Source organism: Candoia aspera, chromosome 4 (genome assembly GCF_035149785.1).
Source record: "Candoia aspera isolate rCanAsp1 chromosome 4, rCanAsp1.hap2, whole genome shotgun sequence".
Classification (NCBI taxonomy): domain Eukaryota; kingdom Metazoa; phylum Chordata; class Lepidosauria; order Squamata; family Boidae; genus Candoia; species Candoia aspera.
The window spans coordinates 46192094-46215741 of record NC_086156.1 but is presented as its reverse complement, the minus strand read 5'-3'; the positions used below and the strand labels follow the sequence as shown (position 1 = coordinate 46215741).

Below are 23648 nucleotides of genomic sequence, written 5' to 3'. Positions count from 1 at the left end.
AAAATCTGGACCAATCTCATTCTTTCCCCATAAAGGGCAAATATTTTGCTTCTGAGCAATATGTGTCTATAGCCCTTCTCTCTCTACTCCTGCCTCCCTTCTCACACCTGCTATTATATAAACTATTGCTTTATATGTAGTTTTATAAACCATAAAAATTAAAAAATTAAAGACCAATATTGTTCTAGGAATGCAGGACCTGAGAGTTTGTATTAGAAACTTGCTAGTTTTTAACCAACAGTTGATACTATCATTTAATAACTGAATAGGAATGACTTTGGGAATTCTATTTACAGAAATGCACATAGGCTAGCTAGCAACAGCAAAATCTGCTATAAGTCTCTGCAAAGATATTACTTGCATGGGCATTGGTAGAGGGGTAGATGGGGGCAAATGATGAAATGCACATGAAAACGTCATCACATAAATGCTGACTTATATATTTGTCCAGTCATCAGGACACAAGGATCTAACAGCAGGGTTTGTGAGATGACATTGTGCACGTCATCATTTGGGTATTGTGATTTGCTGTGGACACCACTGATTACCTAGACAACCTTCTTAGCTGTTCCAGCACTTCTTTCATTGGTATCGGTATGCTCCATCCACATAATTAGGACAGATCACACTGATGATTACACTGGGGAATTAGCTGGGCATGTTTGGTGTGGTTTATGTTTTATTAATCTGCTCTAATTAAATACATACAAAACACAGTTTCTCTGGATCTAGAACAATCATGGAACAACTGTCAGCCCATTACAACAATTATGGAGACCACACAATGTCTCAGCTAACATGTATATAAGTTTAATACACAATATTCAGAACCACAAACCTTTGATAGGTAATCATCCATTTTGCATGAAATATCCAAAGCCAGCCTCTTAGGTGGCCTATCTTCTAATAACTGTTCCAATATGATCAATTACTGAGTTCAAAGTAAAGCAACCTTTTTTAAGATTCTGGAGTACAATAGATGGACTTCCTCCCACATCAGACCTCCTCATCTTGTATTTGATGGAACACTTCTTAGTAATAGCTTAATAAAATAATCATAACAATTTTCTTGGGATGAATCGCTAAAACCTCATGAAAGAAGTGCAGTGTGCATACAACCTGGAGATGGTGTGTATGCACACTGCACTTCTGACCCTGAGAAGGAGACTGCCACAAGTAATCCAGCTCCTCAGACAAATTACGGTGCTTTATCCTAGGATCAATCCACACAGCATACAGAGGCCTACAGGTTTAATGACACGAATGTCTATTGGAGTGGAGGTGGAGGGTTTAAAAAGGCAATACAGGTATCATGGCAATACAACTGAAGCCCCCACCCATTTCTATGTGACATGACACTGACACACATACAATAGGTCATGCTGCTGTGACTGCAATCTTGCCTTTTTTGATATCACCCTACCCCCACAAAATGCCAGTGTGTGATGATCTACTAGGATTAGATCAAAATCCATCAGAATTGGTATGATCTGTGCTGTGAGGTTGCCTTCCAATCTTCCTGATCTTCTGATTTTGCTACAATATTGGCAGAAATGAACATAAAGGTGAGAAGACTCAGAGGAAGTTTTGTCACACTAAATCAGACAATTAGTTAATTTCACTTAACATGGGCAGACTTACAGTGACTAAAGTTCTAGACATGGGTGCTTCCAATGCTAGATACAGATTTTTAGAACAGAAAATGAAATCTTTTGAATGCAAAGTACGTGCTCTTCTTTGAGTCATGCCTCTTCCCTGAATACTCATTGTGAAGACTACAACTGTTTTACCCTATCACATACTATAGGTAGGTTTTGATAGTGTATGAGTCACTCTTAGCTATACCGTATGTACACTGTGAGCAAAGTTCCTACCATATAGCATAAATCTAGCATGAACACCTGAACTTAACAGAATACTTCTGTCCTACAATCTTCTGGAACTGAAATTCCAAATATCTTCTGAATACTACTTTTGGTGGAACTGGGAGCATACCCAAATTTGTATATAACACACACTATAGAAATAGGCCTGGGGAAATTGTGCTGACTGCTTAACATTTGACCAGTCATCACTGCTCATGTTTGTTCAAACCCCTCGACATACTGACCTGCAATGATGTCGGCGATTCATCCAGCCAAATTCTTTTTGACAGTCTAAGCAGTTGGTGACTTCTGCATCACCAAGCCATCTTTGCTCTGCTGTGAGCTTCTGTTGGAATTCCAGAGCATCTGATTTCTGCCAAAGAGCATCCTTGTCCCTTTCAAAGGCATGTATAGGAGAATAATTTATCATTTGATAATCAGTGTTTTAAAATCTTAAGCCTGGTCCACTATAGGAGAAATTCACCTTCTCTATTAAGGACAGTCTGATAAATCTGATGTTGGACTCCTGAGAGGCTACCTTGCTTTTTTTTACTGCCTATAATATATGAAAAGTTCTGTTAAGTAGCAGCACATGCTGATCTTAGTTGGTTTAAGCAGGTTCAGACCTGGTTATTACGTGGATGAGACTACCAGGAAATATGAGGGCAGTAGGCTAGCCGGGGAAATTGAAATTGAAAAACACTCTGTAAAAAGACAATGGGAAACTATTTCTATATTGCTACTAAAGCAAACTATATGGGCGCGTCTATGAAATCACCAAAAGTCCAGCTTGACTTGAGGGAGACTTTACTTTTTAGCATATGAGAAATGTAAGAATCAGTAAGACCACATGGATACACACACACGCACACACGCATGCCTTCAAATCAACAAAGAAACAAAAACAGAATTCTGGCTTATTAGGGAACAAGGAAATGCATTGGTACCCACTGCTCATTCATTCCTCTTTGGTTTCTTCTCTTAGCAGAAGCAGAAAAATAAACTATGATTCTGTCTGTGGTTAACATTATGTGTGAACTAGGATCCTTGTTTTGAGCCTCTGTCAACATGCTACAATTATGAGCCAAGAACAAACTTTGGCTTATATCTTGGGTGATTAGGAGTATGACAAACCAAGGTTCCCTGTGTGAACATATTGTTAAACCAGTAACAGAGCCCTTGCCGGTTTGCTTAGCCAAATTTCCTATACAATGCCATGATAAACTGATCACCAATTACAGGAAGTTTTGTTGCAGCTATTGCAATTAAATGTATGGAATCTTAGGGGGTAATTACTTTTTCACACTGGATGACTCTGTTTACGAACTGAATGAAACCAGCACCAATTTGTGGGTTATTGGTTCATTCAGATTCCCTTTATATATCAATAGGGCCTACATTAGGCTCTGATAATACTGAATGGCAAACACTCAGAAAATCCAAAAGAGGGCAAATACCTTTTATAAAATTGTACATAGAAGAACATAGCCTAAAGAAGAATGAATTTACAGAAGTGAACCAGACAACAAGGCTACTAATAATGTATTACAAGCACATGCACAGAGTGTGCTTAGGCACTTAAGTTAGATAAACATTATCAAGAAGAAACACTTTTTTCTCCGCAGCTTTAAATGTCAAGTTATTACCCACAAACCACAGGATTTAACAAATAGTCAAACATACGGTGAAAAAAATTAGTCAGAAGTGTAAAGTGAGATGTCACAGCCCAGACAAAGCTTACATTGCTTCCAATCAATTACACATGCATAAGAAGAAGATATGAATGTTCTTGAATCTGCAAATAAGTTCTTTCATTTTAGATTTAAAACAAAAGTTATCTACTTGCAGATTCAAGAATATTAATTTCTTCTTGTCAGCAAACAATGAGTGAGCAAAAGACTATCTGGGCCAAGACAGGTATGCGACCACATCACAAACTGCTGCTGTATTGAATTTGTGATGTAATCAGACTAGTCACTGCAAAGGGTTAAGTATGGGTTGCTTTATCAATATACCAACAACAAAATGGGGAATATGCAATTTGTCCATTAATATTTTCTAGCCCCAGGGTAGAAAGTGTTATTGACTTCATGCATATTAACTGTATCCATATTACATATATTAATCTGAGTTTGAGATAAGGTTTAATATTTTTGTATTTTCTTCTTATTTTGTACTATATGGCTGTTACATGGAAAATGATGGGCTGAGTAACAGAAATGGATTCCCTATGCCCTTATTGCTTGAGACTAATCCTTCAACATTAGAAAAATGATAAATGTATGGCCCCAATTACTTAGGGGATTGAATACCTGATGTTCCTTGTGACTTAAGAATGAGTTGCTTATGGATGTGGATTACAGTATCAACCGCAATTGGGACTGGCAACTCCATCACTAAGCAATGCGGCCATAAAGTGAAACATCACGTGACTGCACTGACTTACGTCAGTTCTGGCTGTGGTCGTGAAGCACTCACCCACAGTTGTTAAGTGTGACATCATGTGACCATGACTTGAGACTTCCTGCCAGCTTCCCCATTGACTTTGCTTGTTGGAAGCTGGCTGTGAAGGTTGCAAATGGCAATCATGTAACCACAGAACACTCTGACCATCATAAATGCACACCAGTTGCCAAGTGCCCAATCATGATCATGTGACTGGAGGCGCTAGGATGGCTATAACTTTGAGGACCTGTCGTAAATCTCCTTTTTCAGTGCCATTGTGACTTCAAACAGCTGCTGAACCAGCAGTCAGTAAGCAAGGACTACCTGTATAAATGCGTGCTTACAATGGAATATGGTCATCCTTTACTCAAACTGTTGTATAACGCTTCATGTATATATATGAGAAACTCTGTTTTGTTCTATTGTGAGGTTGCTTTCTTTTTCTCTTTTTATTTGTTCTATTAAATAAAGGAAACCAAAGCAATCCCCCCCAAACTATTACTGTGTTGCTGTTACAACAGAACAGCATCCAGATAAGCAGTCTCTATAACCCCTTCGCCCCATATCTCCTCAACTCACCCACACATTCCTGAAACAGAAAAACATTGGGAAGATGGAGGAGGAAAATGTGGCATTGCCATATCCCAGTATATTGATTTTGATAGTGAGCTGTGCAGTAAATTAGGAGATTGGGCTTCTGCAGGCCTGGGAAGCAAAGACCATTTCTGAGTGACAACATACTTCCTCAGTAAAGGGGGAGAAATACTGGTCCCTCTAGAATTCCACACAGACAAAAAGCACAATTAGTGCTGCAGATAAAGACACAATGTGTCCAGAATAAATTCAATTGAAGATCGTATGATTTACTTCGTGGGGCACTGTACTATCAATACAGCTTTAAATTCTAAAGCAGTAGAATTTAGAGGTAAAAAAGCTAGATTTTTCCACTTAGTAGTGAGGTTACCGAAAAACAAATCTACCAACCTAAGAAGTTCAATTAACCGTTCTTCCAGGAACTGCTTTGTCCTAGTTAAGTCATCCAGTTCAGCCAGTAATTTTGCCTCATTGTTGTTTCGCTCCGATTTCATCTCGTTGAATTTACCACAGTAGTCTTGAATTTGCTCATTTGTTTTGTTGACTTCTCTCTGAGCCCTGTTCAAAAACATACTCAATTTTTCTTAACTGTTTTTATCATCAGCCTTACTGCAATTATCACTACAGATAATACTATTAATCTCCACAGAGCACTAAACACAAAAATGATTCCAGCACTCCTTTATCTTCAAGTCTCTTAACTTCTTTCAAAAAAGTTGTCAAACCATCAACCTGAATTTTTTTAAAAAATCAGGCATTTTGAAACAGCAGACATCTTTAGATTTTACGTAAATTTAAATGCTCATAGAGATCAGAATACAGACCAAAAAATAAGAATCTGCAGAGGATACAAGATTCCAGCCTGAAGAACAGAGACCATCTCACCATGAAGCAGCAGCCCACTTAGAGCACTTTTGCCTAACCTGGCTCTCTGCATCTATGTTGAATTGCAATTTCCAAAGTTGCAGGCAATGCTGGATGGGAATCCTCAGAGTTGTTTCCCAACATATTTGAAACACATCTGAAGTGGGAGAACAATACTTGAAAAACTCTTGTCCTTAAGATGATCCATTTCCAGCACCACTCTGAAGCCTCAAGTCATTCTCTTGTTCTGCCAATGTACAACCAATGTACAATTCTGTGCTTAAAAAGCAAAATCACAGAATTTGCAAATGGTGCAATTAGCTAAACTTACATTGGGATGTAATAGGCAACCCTCCTGTAATGTGAAGGTTGGTTTTAAGTTTGGTGGGCCACAGAGTATCACTTGACACCATATTGGCCTATCTTAATTTTGTTAGCCCTGATTCTGCTTCCATCCCTTATTCTGCTAAACAGGACCATTCATTTCTGCCACTGTGTCCTGGCCTGACTATATGCCACTTAATACTCAAGGGGAAAAAATCCTACATTTATTTATATTATTCGTTAATTACATACAGTATATTGATATCCCACCCAAGTCTGAAATAATTTCAGTCAAGTTCTAACCTTTTAAAATCTTCTTTAAGTTCTGTAATTTCTTCATCTTTTTTTTGCTGGGCTGCTTTGTACTCAGTCACTTGATCCAGGGAAAGGTTCAGTTTTGCATACAGGTCTCTTTTCTCAGCCTAGCAAAATGATTTTTTTTAATTGCATAGAAATAGAGCTGCATTTAATCTTCTACTTAGAATAAAAAAAATAATATGACAGACAATTTAGGGTTTCTATGTGATCATGGTGTTAAGGGACTACAGAAAATTCTGCCCAAGTAGATGTTCAGAAAAGCAACAATTTTGTATTAAGTTGCATTGATAATTATAAATATTCTACACCAAAATTCATTGGTATAGTAGAACAGTTTGGTAAATTAACAGGTTATCTAATATGTGTACCACCTATCTAAGGAAAATTGGGGTTTTGCTTTGGTTTAATATCCCCAAGTTTGTTAATATGGTTTTGGGAAGAGTAACATAGTTTCAAGATACAGACTACTGCAACGTGTTCTACATGGGGCTGCTACTGAAGACCATCCAGAAGCTTTAGTTGGTCCAGGATGCAGCAGCATGGTAGTTATGGGCACATCTCATTATACCCATCTAACACTGCTACTCCGTGAGCTGTACTGGCTTTCAAAAGGTTTCTTGGTGCAATTCAAGGTGCTTTATCACCTTTAAGTTCTACATAGCATAGGACTGGGTTACCTGAGAGACTGCCTTCTCCCAAAAACATCTGCCCACCCTACATGCTCCCACAGGGAGGGCTTCTTCCAGGTTTCTTCTTTTAAATATTGTCATCTTATGGGACCTAGGAAGCGTGCCTTCTCTGGGATTGCCCCTGTTCTCTGGAACAATTCCCCCCCCTCCTCCAATATATGACAGGCTCCTACTCCGCTTGCCTTTAGGAAAGCCATTAAGGCCTGGCTCTTCCCCCAGACATTAGGGGCCAGTTGAATGAGCATCCCCTTTTGGTTGTTCTCTTATGTTGTTTGATCACCATTTATATTACTATACCTTATGTTTAATGTTTTGTGGTTTGGGGGGTTGGTTTATTGGTTGCTTTTTATGCTGTATACCACCCAGAGTCACGCTGTTTAAGTTGGGTGGCCTTATAAATCTTGTTAATGAATGAATGAATAAATGAACACGATTTCAAATTATATATTTGGAATGCATCATTATATAAAGAACCACAGATTTATCAGGCATAGGGTACAGCAAAAAAGGTTACTCTTTTACAGTAGAAAAGCACTGAGACCTCAGATTCACAGTCTTGAATTAATAATACTTGTTTACTCTCTGCTTAAGAACTGGCTCTTTATTAACGTACTGTAATAGTAAGACTGATCAATATTACTCTGTGTCGATGAGGTTTAATGCTGTTTAAAAACTAAGGCATTTTTACATGTATTTTAGTATGTATTTTTAGAAGTATATTACATGTACAGTATTCTACATGCATTTTATTTCCATGTATTTACAATATTATAAATTATATATCTTTTTTCTTATCTTTTTTGTCTGTTTTTCTTTTCTTTACTTCTTTTCTTTCTGTATATTAAAGTAACAAAAAACTCTTTTTCTATATTGCTCAAAAATGGCTGCCAACAATAGATTTAAGCTTCAACAGCTCAGTAAACATCACCCATGGGAAGTATACAGATTCTAGGAGGCACATACGTAGGCACAATGGAAAACCATACTTTGTAGGATTTTGCATCCTTGCCTTTTGGCTTTCCAAAGTTTGGACCTCATTATGGCCAGAGGGAAACAGAAATCAGTTAAAATTTAGAATTAGGCATGATCTGTTCTTTTAAGGAAGTAACGTACAAAGCTGATGCAGCTTAGAAAGAATTTACAGCCAGACTTAAAGAAAGCCATAAAAATGCACATAGTATAAAGGATCATACATTTCTAGATTATGGTTCTGGTTCTACCTCCCACCCCAAAATTTCAGAACCAGATTAAGCTTCTTTGTTTTTAAATCCTGGAATATATTATGCCATTTACTACTGAATCAAAAATATGTGGTAGGGGAGAAGGGAAGGAAAAGAATGAAAGTAATTTAACAGACCAGATGTCTGTTAAAAGGTAAATTACATCATTTGTGTAATTTATGACATTTGTGTAATGACATAAATAATGCAAATGGCTGCAAATGATGTAAAATTAATGTACAGGTAGTCCTTGACTTATGACCACTACTGGGACTGGAATGCCATTGCCAAGCGAAGCAGTCGTTAAGTGAGTCACACCTGATTTTATGACTTTTGCTTTGGTCACTAAGCAAATCATGTGGTCATTAAACGAATCCAGCTTTCACCATTGACTTCGCTTGGCAGAAGCCATCTGGGAGGGTCACAAATGCCAATCACATGACCCTGGGATGCTGCAACTGTTGTAAATACATGCTGGCTGCCAAGCACCTGAATTCTGATCATGCAGGGGCACTGCAACAGTTGTAAGTGCAAGGACTAGTCATAAATCACTTTTTTCAGCACCACTGTCAATTCAAACAGTCGTTAAATGAATGGCCATTAAGTCGAGAACTACCTGTAAGTTGAATTGCCTCATCCAGACTATGTTGGATGCAGTATCCATAATTTGGGGGGAGATGTCCAGACAGAAATCTGATCCATTTGTATCCTCAGTCTGCTAAATGGGGAGCGGGGCCTGTTAGATCAAGATTTCATTGTATCCCTAGGGAGTCTTCCTACTGGATGACCAAGGTTAAAACATCAATAATTATTCACTCAATGGTTCTGTGAGTTTCTTGCTTAATTAAGTAAAGCATCAACCTGCATCTCCTTGAGTGCTTCCTCTGTAGCATTTGCTTGTCGGCTCTGCTCTTCAAGTTCTTCTTTTACTTTTTCACATTCTTCACTGAGAGCCTGCAAGGATAAATTAAAAAACAAAACAAAGCAAATGTTATCTATTTTTCAAGGATTATGTAGTTTTCGGTTGATTTCAGGGAAATCATGGGCTTGCAAACTATCATCATTTCAAGTGCAACAAACAAAAACTTCTACAGTGAGATTTACAGTACAGGTAGTCCTCACTTAGCAACCACAATTGGGACTGGCAATTCCATTGCTAAGCACCACACTAAGTAGAAAATCACACAACTGTGATGGGCTTACAATGTCAATTGCCATTCAGTCGTTAAGCAAAATATCATGTGACTGCAACTTATGATTTTACTTCCACATTTTCCATTAACTCTGCTTGGTTGCTAAACAAGGCAGTTGGTAAGCAAGGACTACCTATATTGCCATATTTAGAAACATAACACAGTCATGTTAGCAAATGAAATCAGAGGGCCAAAAAGTGTTATCATTTGGACCATCTTATCAGCTAACAGGATCAGAGTCCATAGGCCAGCACGAACTTCTCTACCTCCCAGTGATCTTTTTCACCTCTAGCTTGCTCAAGTTTCATTATAGCTATCAGGGTTGACTATTGGCACTGATGGGATAGGTAAAAGGACTGTGGGCATGGGCCAAACGCTTGCTTATATTCTGCCCTATCATGTCAAGAGATAATAACCCAAATCAGGTTCTCTCTCCAATTCCAAGTCTCTCTGTGTACATAATACTTCAGTCTGACTAGGACTGGTATGCAAGGTGACTTCCCTAGATATTCCAGAGAAAGGTATTCCAGGACCTATTTTCCCCTAGAATACTTTCCATACTTACAATTAAATGTTATTATGCTGCCAAGTTGTGCTACAGCAGAGGATGGGAACTGAATCTTACCCAAGGGCTAAATTAATTCTCCCCACAACATTCTGTGGGCTAAATGATATAAGGAGGAAGACCCCCCTCCTTAAGATCCTTATCTTTTCCTTTGGTCAAGTGGCTTCCAATCTTCATTTAACTGAAAGCAGCTGGCACTTTTCCTTTTGGCACTGGGCTGCAGAAGAATCAGCAACTGCAAGTGATGCATCTGTAAGAGTGGCTGTGTTCAAATGCACATAAAATGGCAGCCTTGATTAGGAAGGATCCAACAGTTACCTTAAATTTTGTCTGGTAGTTTAGAATTTCTGTGCTCAGTTGAAATTTGACAGTAGCTAGCTCTTCTTTGCTGGTTTCTTGCCAACTCTTGGTTTGTTTCTCTGCCAATTCCAGCTGATTTTGCAGGTCAGGTACAATGGCAGCACAAACCTTTGAATCTTCCAATTTCTCTTGTAGTTCTTGCTTCTCCTTACTGAATCTTAAAAACTCAAGTTGCAGCCTCTCTTGTTCTTTGATTGCTATTTCTTTGGTAGCTCTGAGCTCCTCTGTGACTTGGGACAGCTTCTCTTCTACTTCCATCTTTTCAGATGTCAGAGAGCAAATCTGAATACCCAGCTCAGCCATGTCCGTGTTGGTTCTTTGGAGAAGGTCCTTGATTTCCATGTTTTCCATATTAACAACTTCCAAATCACTCTTGACCTTGAACAATTCATCTGTCAAGTTCTTTTCCAGTTCAGCCTTCTGTTGGGCTACTTTTTTCTGCTCATTTTTCAGCATTTCCTCTTCTTCTTTACGCTGAAGCAGTTCCTGCACATGGTTTCTGTTGAGTGTTTCACTTTGCTCTTTCAGCTGCTGAGACAGTAATTTTTGCTCACTTAAAACAGTTTCTGTGGCATCCAATTTGCCCTGTAGGTTTTCTTTCTCTGCAGCTGTCTGCCGAAGCTTGGCCTGATATTCTATAATTTCCTCCTGGAATCTAGATATCTCTGCCCGACTGATATTCAGCTGTTCCTCAGAAACAGCCAGGCTTAACATCAAATCTTTAGCTTCTCTCTCTTGACAAGATACCAATTCCAATTGGGCTTTCTCTACAGAAGTCTTTTTGGAAGTAAGAGATTCAATTATCTTTTCCTGACGCAGACCATTTTTCTCAAGGTTTGCCTTGTCCACCTCAAGGGTTTCGACTTTAATTCTATACCTCTCAGCTTGTTCTTGAAGCTGACTGCACTGGCTCTCCAGGCCTTCTAATGCCTCAATTTTCTCTGTGAGCTGTAACTTCAGAGATTCTTCACCCTGCCTTGAAGATGACAGATTCTTTTCCATCTGCAGGCCATGTTCTTTGGTATTCTGGAGCTCTGCTTGAAGTACACTTAAGGATTCCACAGTCCTTTTTTCACTTTGTTTCAATTCTTGGTAATCAGCTTGCAGAGCCTTCAGTTTTTCATCTAGAAGTTGGTTCTGTCTTATAGCATTTTGCAAGTTTTCATCCAACAGCTTGTTTTTTTCCTGAAGTGTCTCCTCCTTTTTATCCACAGATACCATGGCATCATCCATCTGACTCTGGAGCTGTTTCTCAGAAGCTCTTAATCGGGCAACTTCGCCTTCTAAAAATGATTTAGATACATCTAACTCTCTCCACTTTTCTTCCAACTTCTGATAGATTTGCTGCAGTTTTGTGTTCTGGGATTTGAGGTTCTCATTTTCTTCACAGGAATTTATCAGTGAGGAGCTTTGTTTTGTGACCTGCTGTTCCATTTCCTCTACTGTTGTCTTGAGGTGGTCTCTTTCCAGAACAATTTCCCCCTTCTGCTTTTCTGAACTTTTCACCATGTCATTGAGTTCTGCCAGCTGCACTTCCAGCAACTCAAGATGCTCCATCAAGTTTTTTATTTCTTGTCCCATTGTTGTTTTGGTATGACTGAGTAGCCTTTCAAGTTCTGCCTTCTCTTTCTTTTCTTCCTGAAGCTTTTCTTCTAATGATTTTACACAATCCACTGTATCTGCCAGCTGGATTTGAAAATCAGCTACCATTTTGCCTTTCACTGCTAGCTCTTTCTGAAGTTCAGCCCTTTCAGTGGTCATGGCTTTCAGATTAATAAGCAATTTTTCAGATTCTTCCTTGGTGCTAATAGTGAGACTTTTCAGTTTCAATTCAAATTCTTTCTGTTTCTCTTCTTTCACATGGAGCTGCTCTTCCATAATTTTAAGATGAGAAAGAAGTTCACTATGCAGCTTCTGAGCATCAGCCTTCTCCTCTTCTGCCCAACAAAGCTTTTTTAATAATTCCTCAATCTTTAGTACAGACTCACATTGGCTAGTGGTCTGGTGACCTTTTTCATCCATAAGACTGTTGGCTTTTGCTGCAAGCTCCTCAATTTTCTGCTCTGCAGATTTCAGCTTAGCAGTAAGGTCAAGGTCTTTCTTGGCCAACATGATCCCAATGGTCTCTAGCTCTTGATTCAAAAGAAGGATCTTGGAATCAGGGGGCTTTTTCAAGGACTCCAGATTCTTGAGCCTTGCAGAGCATTCTTTCTGCTTCTCAGCTGCATTCAGTTCTAGGGTCTGTAAACATTTCTGCAAATCCTGAATGGTGTCCTGAGTACAGTGGGAGATCTGTTTTTCTAGCTCCCCTAGCATTTTTCTTAGCCTCGCATTCTCTTCTTCCATATTGCTGCTCTTCTCTCTTTCCATTTGCACTTGCTGCTTCTGAAGGCCAACGGCTGCCTGAAGTTCTTGCTTTTCTTCTTCCAAATGCTGGATTCGATCCTGTAGCTCCTTCCGCTGCAGCTCTGCCTGATCAAGCTCTATGTGCAACTCACTGAGGCCTTCAAGAGATTCGGTGTTTAAAAAACTATTCCCATTTGGGCTGGAAGGGTTCTCCTGAGCCTAAAAGGAGAGAAAGGACAAGTCTGAGTTAGCAGAAAAGCTATTTATAAAAGGCTCTTCAGTGACTGGGGAATCCTTATAATAGTCTGGTAAAGCAGACCAGCAGGTTTTTTTTTTTAAATTATCATTACACAAAGTTACAGTGCAAATGAGGAACACACATGAATTCTGACAACTGGGCAGTCACCTAGAATAAAAGCATACTGGTTCTACAGTAATCCTTCAACTTTTTTTTTAACAGTCCAGTGGTGAGGAAAGATGATGAATCACAATGAATGAAGCTATTCATCAGAGAAGCTATCAGAGTGATAACAGCATTACTGCTTCCCTCATAAGAAAATGTAGTTTACACATTTATTGACCAATACAATTACCTGCATGGAGCTGCTCACCAAACTGCTCATGCTTGAACTGCGGCTTGGAGGCCTCCACAGGTAAGCCGAGGAGCCAAGTAAACATAACGTTCTCCTGAATATGGAAGAAGGATTTTTTTTTAAAACATCTTCAAGAATTTTCTAAGAATTTTCTCTTAGCAACTATCCAGTAGTATCTAAACTTAAATTTACATTTAAATTTAAACTTAAATTTATCTTCAGTTTTGGAACAAATGAACTAATTCTAGAGAGGTGATCTAGAATCCTACTGAGGACCTGGAGCAAAACTCTTTTAAGATGAACCTGAAGTTTGTTTATATTTTTAAGAGGGCTTCCGATTTTTATTCCTTCACAATTTTGAAGTAAATTAATAAGGTATTAATCTAGTTGTGGCAGGATAACTCTCTACACTTCTTATCCCATAAATTACAATTGTCTCTTAGAAAAGGTGGATTTAGTTCTCAACTTTTACACTTATCATTTGTTATAAGGGTGCGCTACAAACCAAAATGACAATATATACATATACACATAAACATACATATACACATATGATGGAATGTTTGTTGTGATATCATGTCATAACTCCTGGCCTTTTGCACTTGCATCCTAAAACTGGACATGTGTGTAAGTCACATGGTTTATGTAGTGATGTTATGATACATGTTTCATCACTTGCTCCCCATTTTCTCCTCTCCTGTGGACCCTGTGCATCGATTGCTTCTTTTGGTTTCTATTACAACTTGGAATAGAAATTTCAGAATTCAACTCTTCTTTGAGCTCAGTGTGAGAGTTATTAGTTGGCCCCTTAATTGGCCATGTTTACTGGGATCCCTGTTGGTTTAGAATGGAATATATGCACTTAGTGTTGCAGTATGTATTTATGGGTGGTAGGTACAGTACATTTCTGATGGTCCTTCTGAAAGTCTGATCTGATCTAGAAATATTGGGAAATTGTGAAAAATCAGTACTATTTGACAAGTGAGTCATATCAAAAAGCTTTAATACAGCCTGGGGCAAAAATGCTTTATTAAAAATATAGATTTTATAGAAGTTTTTCCAACATAGTGGCAGCAAATTTGCATTACCTGGCAAACGTGGGCCAACCAGCATCTAAATCATAGCCTCTTGATGCCAAATCAAACTGAATCTCTGTTAATTCATAGAGGTGACCAACAATATCAGAACTCAGTTTTGAACTGAGGAAGGGACTTCGTGCATAGTACCAGTCACTTTAAAAAAAATGAAGGAAAAAAGCAATTTATATCTACAGTTATCAACAAGATATACAGTAATTACACTGTCAATATAAATTCAATTAAATAATCACCACCACCAAGAAGAACAAAAACAGCCACAATTACCTTGTTACTTTGGTATTCATAAAACACTGCTGCAAAGTGTCTGCAAGCCTTTGGTGCACCAAGGAGTAGCGGATAAATGCCCTGCCTTTACCAAGGGAAGTGCGGAGCTAAAAAGAATAAAACAAAATTATAGAGAATACCTGATTTCTATTAGTATATGTACTACTTAAGGATCTGTAGAGCCAATGTTCACCAAACCAGCAAGTAACAAGATAAATTGTTCTCTGGTTATGTAAATATTTGAGCAGAGCTGTTACGCTATGAGGTACTCACAACAAGCTCTTTTTTAGATAGAGCACAATGGGCCTGGGACTCAACCATGGAGGTAAACTGATCAGGAATGTCAAAAAGCACTTTTGAATAGGGTATTGCTATTGTATAGAGCAGAGGGAGGAGGGAGAATTAAGTAAACATTTAGACCCTGGGGTTTTTTGATTATTCACAAGATTTGATACAGATATAATCCTGGAAACAATGGGAAGAAAGATTATGTGCAAAGAAAACCAGGAACTGTGCATTTAAACATCTCTGCATTGTTCTTAAACAGAAGGGAAATAGGCAAACATCTCCCCAGCACAATCTTGCAGTTGTCCTTTTTGCATTAAACAACACCCTGGTAAAAGTAATGATAGTTTAAATAGCAAAACTGGGGACAATTAGATATTTGGCTGGATTTGGATGTCACATTAAACCAAGAATTCTGGCTTAATAAATTGAAGAGTAGTATGCAAGCACACAAATCCTGTTTGGGCATGTTTACTTTTCACTTCACACGATCCAGGATTTTAAATCTCCATTAGTCCAGAGGGACTGTTCTCTGTGTTCAAGTTATTAAATCTTGTGAGTTACTCCCAAAACTTGATAAGAAGTGGAGTCAAGGCAGACAAAGGAAAACATATCTTCGTATCATTAGGTTCATCCAAGATTGATTTATTGAGAGAAATTAGTTATGACAACTAAATCAGTCTTCCAGGTTCAGAAACCATATGCTGCTGAAAACTAGTTATGGGAAGCATGGGGAATAGCAGGGCAAAAATCTATGCTTTAGGCACTGCTTTCCTGGACTTTTTTGATACAGCAAGGTTATTCATTCAAACTAGAAAGCTCTGAGCTACAATATGAGGATCCTGCTGCAGCATAGGTATACAGTCCTACTCCATATTTTCAAATTTAATTCTTTCAGAAGGTTTTCTTATAAGCCCTTATAGACCCAAATATTACTAGTATAGTCACCTTGATATGGTAATGCATACAGGGTATATGCAGCCTCCAGACCCATTTATGAGATCCTTAGAACTCCTCCCCAAGATCAGTTGCCAAAATTAGGCAGTGAAAAGGCTATTTCCAGTAGCATGAGTTTTCTGAATGAATGGATTAAGCTCTAAAATTGACATGTTCAGTTCCTGTATGATTATTTTCTGAAGGAGGAAGTCTTTGAGTCATGATCTACGTCTTTGAGTTAAGGAAGCTCATTATGGAGCAGACAAAACAAATGCGGGTACAGTGCATAGATTCACTAAGTGCAATGACAAGATTGGTGGTGATTTGACAAAAAACATACAAGAGGAACAAAGAGGCACAGTGCACTCAGTGTTTTTTAAATTTATGAGTAAGTGTATGAAATATTTCAGCCATACTTGGGCCCACTTTCAAAAGGACACATGTTCATACAGAATATGGATCATCAGAATTTGCTGATTTTAATGTTGGTAGTAGTGTTGATCCCTACAGTTTTTTTCCCCCAGACAAAATTGATTGATTGATGCATCACCTCAATACCAGAAGCTTCTGGGCAGCTCTCAGGTTGGCTTATATGGCAGAGGGGGGAAAAAAGCATTGAAGGAACCAGTGTTGGCCTGCTTGTCTAAAGGAAAGTGATTTGAGATATTAAATATTTATACCATCCTCACATGCATTGTTGTACTGGCCTCCCAGAAAGTTAGATTATATGGTTGTAATAGCAGAGCAAGGTATTTCACTACTTCACTTACTTCTGAAATAGACTTGACAAAGCGAATTCCATCATTTGCACCTTTAACCTTAGCCAGACAGTCACAAAAATAATCCCAGTAGTCCTTCCGATTGCCTAGTAAGGTGGACTTTTCTTTCTGGTCAAACTTCAAAACAAAAAAGGGAAATAGGTAGCTTTAAAGCAGTGATGTGCAAAACACCAATTCTCATTTGTCAGAATTAAATGAATCAATACAAGCTAACTTTTGGTATAGGAGCTTGTACCTGTTAGTCACCTGAATTGAGCTGTGTGATCTAATAATGGCCATTTGTGATATGTAAATAAACACAGCTACTGAGAATGGACCCTGCAGTTTTTTGCATTTTCCTGTCCTAAGTTCCATTTCCTGGTTACAGTTGAATTTCTGAGATTTTTTTTTCAAATACAGAATGTGTTTTCCTTCAGTATTTGATTCTGTTTTTCTATAAATAGATAATTAAAATTCACAATACTTGCTATTAATACTGTGTAATTTACTAATTTCCTTTGAGTGCTTACCTGCAAGAGGTACTCAAGTTTATAGGAAAACTTATGCAAGATGATACAGTCATCTGTGATTGGTTCTCCTGTTTCTAAAAATTCTTTGTTCAGTTCTGTCACAGCACCTTTTGGAAAGAACACAAAGCATCATTTTCAGAGTTAATTAGGAACAATGAATAACTGTACAATTACCTCTTTTCCTGTGTGCAAAGATATTTTTTATCTTTCAGTGAAATCTTGATGAATTGGCAGTCATGAACTGGTGCAAAATAAAATACCACACTGAAAAAAATACAAAGGTTATTCAATTACAACTTACTGTTGTACAGTCCCTTTATTTAACCCAAATACAAATAAATATAGTGTCAGGGCTAATTCATATAGTATTGTTTCTCTCTCTCTCTCTCTCTCATTGGCAGAGATGCAGACTGATAAAACTAATGCACAGCACTAAGGATCCTAAAGGCTAGGATTGTATGTATGTGACAATTCCATAGCAAAACAGATACTGGCATAGAAACTACAAAGTAATCCTTCACAGCAAGTGAGTAGTATTTTTTTGACATTTTAGAAAGTATGTTTTGTATGTGTGTGTGTGTATGGGAGAGAGGGAGGGAGGGAAGGAAGGAAGGAGTCAGTGGTTAAGGTATGATGCCTATACTATACATAGCATCCTTTAGAGCAGTAGAATAAATTGTGCAAAATTATGTAACTGACTGGATATCTTACCTCTTTCTAATCTGGAACATAATTTTTCACAGAAAATACATTGTTCCCTACAAGATGAGGAATAACAGAAGAAATCTACAAGGCTTCATGTTACCATACAATATACACATGAAATGTGGGGAACTTACACGTGTGATTGTCTGTGTATAAGAGAGAGAGAGAAAAAATCTGCTAAAAATGGCTGCAGTCACATCTCCAGCCAATGTTGATAAAAATAGATCTGTCTATCATTCTTAGAGTCATACTAGTACATTTTCAAGGCTTTTTGATCAGGGAGAATGAGAAACTACCAGTTAAACATTAAGTAAGGTCTGAAACAGGACTGAAATCTTCCAGCAATCAAGTGAACATCACAGCAATTCTCAAAGCAACTAACAAAATCAGTTATATATTTTGGTCAACTTGCAAAAATTAAAAACTGAGCACACCAGTTGTGTAAATGTTCTCCATACTTGGCTGTAAAATTAATATCTGAGGTGGCTGGTGAGCACTTAAGCACTTCACAAGAGAAGTGTAGAATTTAAAGAAGATTCCATGTGATGGTTATAACACATAGACGTTCAGAAGTCTAGATTATTTTACTCTTTGTAACATGGAAATATTCCTGTTTTCCTATAAAAGAATGTGATATTCCTACAGGTACAAAGAAATAAATCAATAACCAAGTAACATTTTACCCTGCATATCCCGGATAATCCTCTGTAGCTGACTTTCACCACTAGTCCCTGCCATTGCTGAAAATAAAATGTGGAGATTGCTCTTTTCAAGTTCTCACATGGCTAGGTGAAGAAGGGAGAATTCATGCTGTCAGTAACCTTTAGGTTAGTGGCAACTAGTCATCTCTTCAGCATCTTGAAGTCTAGAGGAAAAAAAATATTTACAATGGCTAGCATTCTAGTTTTTAAAGTCATGTTTACTGTCTGTCTAGTTTTTTAAAAGTCATATTTAATGTTGTTTCCCCCCTCCCCAAAATTATTAGTTCCTCAAGACTTAGGGCAAGAACAGTCAAGGTTTTCAGTCCAGGGGTCTGCATTTTTAAAATATTAAACTGTTTAGGGTTATGTGGGGTTCAAGAAGCATATTTCAAATGTAGTGACATCGAGGGGTGGGTCTTTTTCATTTTTTTAAAAGTTTGGGTGAGTTAAAAACTCTAGGTAGGTGTGTATCTGCTTAGCACCTTTTGGGCAGGTGGGGGGAGAAACAAAAAATCTATCACTGAAAATTAATGGTATCATAGATTCAGTTTGGGGACCATGAAAGTCTCAGGCAGGAGGAGAGACAATTCCTATAAACAAAGCTTCTGTTGTCAAAATGTTTTCAAAACAGATTTTATATTCAGAACTGAGATAACAGCCTTCGCTTTATCGTCTTAGATAACTTACTCTATATTTCTTTGAAAACTTATTACTGAAGTCTAAGTCTACCTTCGCTGTACCTTAACTCTGTCTTCCCTATGAATCCTATGAAGTACTAGTTCCTTAACAGTTGATAGTTGATCCTAAAAGGCAGAAGATACCTGCTACTTGGGTATCTTCATTGTCAGTTCTAAGATCATATTGTGGAAATAGGTTGGGTTTGTTCTTCTGCTTTAGGTGACTTGGAACTGGCACATGAGCAGTCTGTAATGTGTTCTACTGTCAGCTCCTGGCCACATCTCTGCTGTGATAACTAAACAAGAAGACTGACACTATTACAAAACAAATGTCTTGGTGAAGAAGTATTAGGATTTCTTTTCCAAGAAAAATTATATCCCATCAGCTATTTAGTAAATAAAAAGTATTTTGGTAGAAACTCTTTACAGAGACTTTCAAAAAGATTTGAATAAAGTCACTCACTAACAACTCCTAAAAAAAATTAGCAGTCATAACATGAGCCAAAAGCTTTTGGGTAGCAGTGAGATGGCCAATTTTTTTGATGACCTACTTTCATTTAGGCTTTCAAAATAGAAAGGAATATTGAAGATCTCTGCCTACAACAGGAAAGCATATTGAAATGGCAAAAGCAGCTCAACGTAGTCAATTCTAAGTAACTCACACTGAGGTGGTCTGAGATAAGAATGCTTGTGGTCCTTCAGTTGTAGCCAACGTTGCAGTGTAAAAAGCAAATCCTGTGTTGGGGATCATTATGGAAAGAATAAAAAATAAATTAACAAGCATAGCTGGAGTATGTATTCAGATCTCCTGGCTCACATTTCAAAAATATATTATAGAGTTAAATAAAAAGTTGAAAAGGATACCCAAAATTGTAAAGAGGCTGCAGCAAATCTGCTGTGAGGAAAGACTGCAGGTATACTGCTCTTTCAGACAAGAACTAGATTTGTGTTCAGAAATAGCCCATCTGACAAGGAGTGAAGCATGTCCATGTCTGCAACCTGTTAAGCAAGTTCACCATACCTGCCTCCCCACCTCCCCTTGTCCAACTCCATCCCACTCCATATTAGGGAGACAGATTGGTTGTTGTGTTCTTGCCAGCACAAGACACTTGGGTGGAAAAACATAACAGCCAGGGGAATCCTGAATTTTCCTTAAACAGCAAATTTTCTTCCTGCGTACTTTTCTGCTGGCTTGGGGCCATTTGGCTGTGCCCTTATTCACAGTTCACCCAGCCCACTGTTTATTCAGTAATCTGATTTTCTCAGTTTGTGCTACACCGTACTAGGAACTAGCAACAGGCTGGGTTCGCACATCAAGCCAGATGAAAACTGCCCCTCCAGTTTATGGCCCAGCATGTTCTGCTCCCACAGCCAAACACAAAATGCGATCCAGCAAATGTTGCATCAGTCAAGAGAGCTGCAGCCAATAGTTTAACTTAACAGGAGGCGAATGCGAGAAGAATCTGTTCAACTGCTCTCACCAACTGGTTGCTTCCCTAGAAATGCAAATACCCTGCCTGCTCCTCCATTCCTCTTGGGTCCTTTGCTTTCTGCCAGTCGCTGCGCTTATCCGCTGTTTGCTGTGGGTGGGCGGTCGGGCGGCCTTGTTACCCAGCGCCTAATCTCCGACGCTTCTCTCCGAAGTCAGAAAGAAACTCAAAGCACCCCAGGCAAATCGCTAAGTTGCAAAGCGACGGAAAAAAAACCCTTTGGGAAGACTGAGGGAAGCGATCCGGGAAGCGCTTGTTTGGAACAAGGCGAAGAAGAAAGGAAGGTGTGCGTGAACTGGTAAATTATGCTAAAAAGTGAAAGAGGACACTTTTCCTCCCACTTTAGCCTTGTTAAGCTTCGTCGCTTTCAACAACCCTCACAGCGAGGATAGTCCAGCGCAATCAGGAAAAAAACAAAAAGCAACAAGTGGAAATATTAAAGTTGCCGCAATGTGGAACTGAGACTCAAGAGCAAAGCCGCTAGATCGGCTCCCACCAGCCACTTTCTGGAGAAGAAGCCACCTTTCTCCTGAACAGGAGATTCTCGGGGCGCTTGCGCGGGGGGGGGGGCGGAAGGGGGTGGCATGATTATTCCAACGAAAGACAAACGCACTTTACCGTACCTCAAACTTAAGGCAGCCATGTCATAGCTAGAATCTCCATATTTTCCTACGATTCCCATGATTCACAGAGGCAAAACAACTCCCGTGGCTCTTCCGGACAATTTTTTTTAACCCTTTAATTGCAAACCAAAACGAGTTAATTCTGAAAAGCCATATGGGGGTATAGTAGTATTTTTGTGACTTTACAAAATCGGGTGAGGTTCCAAACTCACCCGAACTTTTCATCACATTTCTGGAGAACTGATATATATCTTTTTATGATTGGGGATTGACTTAATAAATGCACTGGTCCGGCAAAGGTTTTGGAACTCCCCGGGGGGTTTTGTGGGGGTGATGTTAATGTTTGTTTAATTTCAGCATTTATATCATTCCACCTTTTTTCCAAGGAGCTCAACTCTCCATTATAACCTTTACAGAAATTATTAATCAAATCTAGTGTGTGATCATGGTCCCATACAAAATACAAATATCAGTAAAATATTTCTCACTAAGCGTGACACAATAAGCTCTAAAACCGGGACAAAAAACGTGTAATGTTTTAGAGAACTTAAGAAATCAAAAATCTAAATAAAATTAGACGAAATAGTAGACAAATGCAATAGTGGGAAAAGAAACAGTCAAATCATCCCGAAGATAAAAGGTAGAAGATCAAAGAGAAACAATTAAAAACAGAGCCTTTTAAAGGACACTAAGTTCACAAGCCTTACTAATTACTTTGGAAATTGCCTATTAACCATCTTAAAGCTATTAGACACCTTCGGAAGGACAAGTTTGAAAAGTCACTGGGTGAGTTTAGCTTCAACTCGGAACAAAAGAAAAATTAATTACAAGCTTAAGAACTTAAAGAATTTGAAATTACCAGCAAAAAGCTAAATAAGATTTTGATCAAAGAAAGATACAGATGGATTAGGGGTCCAGTTAAATTTGGAATATTGACTTTTACTGTAAGATTTTGGAATTAACTAAAAACAATAAATAGCTTTTCATGGGAACCAGAGTTATTTTGGCTATCTTGGCTCAGAACAGAGATAAGCAACTTTATGATTTTAGAAACTGGACACTATAGAGGGGACTAAAAATTAGGGAAAAATTATACAAGCCAACTTTTGGTGTCAGTTAACTGAGATTTACAAAATGACATAAAACATAATAACATTGAAAATATTAAAGGAGATTGTTGAAGAATGGAGCCAGAAATTCCTCAGCCTTGGCAACTATAAGATGTTGTGGACTTCAACTCCCAGAATTCCCCAGCCAGCATGAGAGTTGAAGTCCACACATCTTAAAGTTGCCAAGAAATACTGGGATAGACTTGACCTGTCAGTAATTTTACAAAGATTAAAAGTTTGGTGAAAAACCTAACAATGAAAATTTTAATTAACCCCAAGCATTAGTAGCCATTTTATGAAGACATTCAAGAGAATTGACACCGCTAATATTCAACAAATATCTGAACAACGTAGATCAGGCCTCTCCATCCAGCAGAAGTCAGACTCCAGATATTCAGCAACAAAGGGTGGTATCTGAGTATGCTAAAAACAGAGGATAGGAATGCTGAAGGAGCTTGCTTCATGACAGGTTTATACTGAAATATCATTAGACCCATTTGATAGTACGTTGCCTTTAAAACTCCTGGAAAACAGAAGATCCAAATTGCACTCTTTTGTAGAAAAGAACAAGATAGCTTTTCCACTGTTGGTGGCATACTAAATGCTAAATATAGTAATAAATACTATAAACTCAAGAAAGAGAAGATAAGATAGATAGATAGATAGATAGATAGATAGATAGATAGATAGATAGATAGGTGTTTAAATTGCTTGGGTTTTATTATGTGGGCTGCTGCTTAATAACTCAACTGCAAAACTATGTCTGCTTTGAAAAAGACATTAATTTAGGATTTACTAAAATGTCTGGTCAGGAACTTACTGGAACAACAATCTACACATCTGCTTAATTAGTCTAGTTGATACCTAATTTAGTTGTAGCCTTAATAACCTAGAGTTACCGTTTCTGAACTGCAGAAACTTGCACAAGCACTAGAAGGGAGAAAAGTGATGTATGACACACAAACCCTTTGCTGCCATCTTTAAGTTAGTGGGTCAAGCCTAAAGCAATAAAAGAGAAGTACACAATCAGGTATATAAAAGCAGAAATGGAAGTCTGTGTGCATATATATTTTTACAAGGGAAGCTATTGTTTT

The 23648-nt window shown here is 38.2% G+C and overlaps 1 protein-coding gene across 2 annotated transcripts in view; it reads right to left on the bottom strand.

Annotated features, from left to right (window-relative positions):
- FYCO1 (FYVE and coiled-coil domain autophagy adaptor 1) overlaps positions 1-21516 on the bottom strand; it is a 39626-nt gene extending 18110 nt beyond the window's left edge. The window contains exons 1-13 of one of the 2 annotated variants that reach the window (XM_063304006.1): positions 21446-21516; positions 19995-20067; positions 18638-18819; positions 17250-17356; positions 16732-16857; positions 14741-14847; positions 14465-14608; positions 13377-13470; positions 10396-13002; positions 9181-9273; positions 6396-6514; positions 5295-5462; positions 2111-2260 (exon numbers count right to left, since the gene is read on the bottom strand). In XM_063304006.1, the coding sequence (XP_063160076.1) occupies positions 2111-2260; positions 5295-5462; positions 6396-6514; positions 9181-9273; positions 10396-13002; positions 13377-13470; positions 14465-14608; positions 14741-14847; positions 16732-16857; positions 17250-17356; positions 18638-18692 (3770 nt within the window). In that variant the 5' untranslated portion in view covers positions 18693-18819; positions 19995-20067; positions 21446-21516. The remainder of the gene's footprint in view (positions 1-2110; positions 2261-5294; positions 5463-6395; positions 6515-9180; positions 9274-10395; positions 13003-13376; positions 13471-14464; positions 14609-14740; positions 14848-16731; positions 16858-17249; positions 17357-18637; positions 18820-19994; positions 20068-21445) is intronic. The other variant, XM_063304007.1, reaches the window with a different exon arrangement.
- Between the last annotated feature and the right edge of the window lie 2132 nt (positions 21517-23648).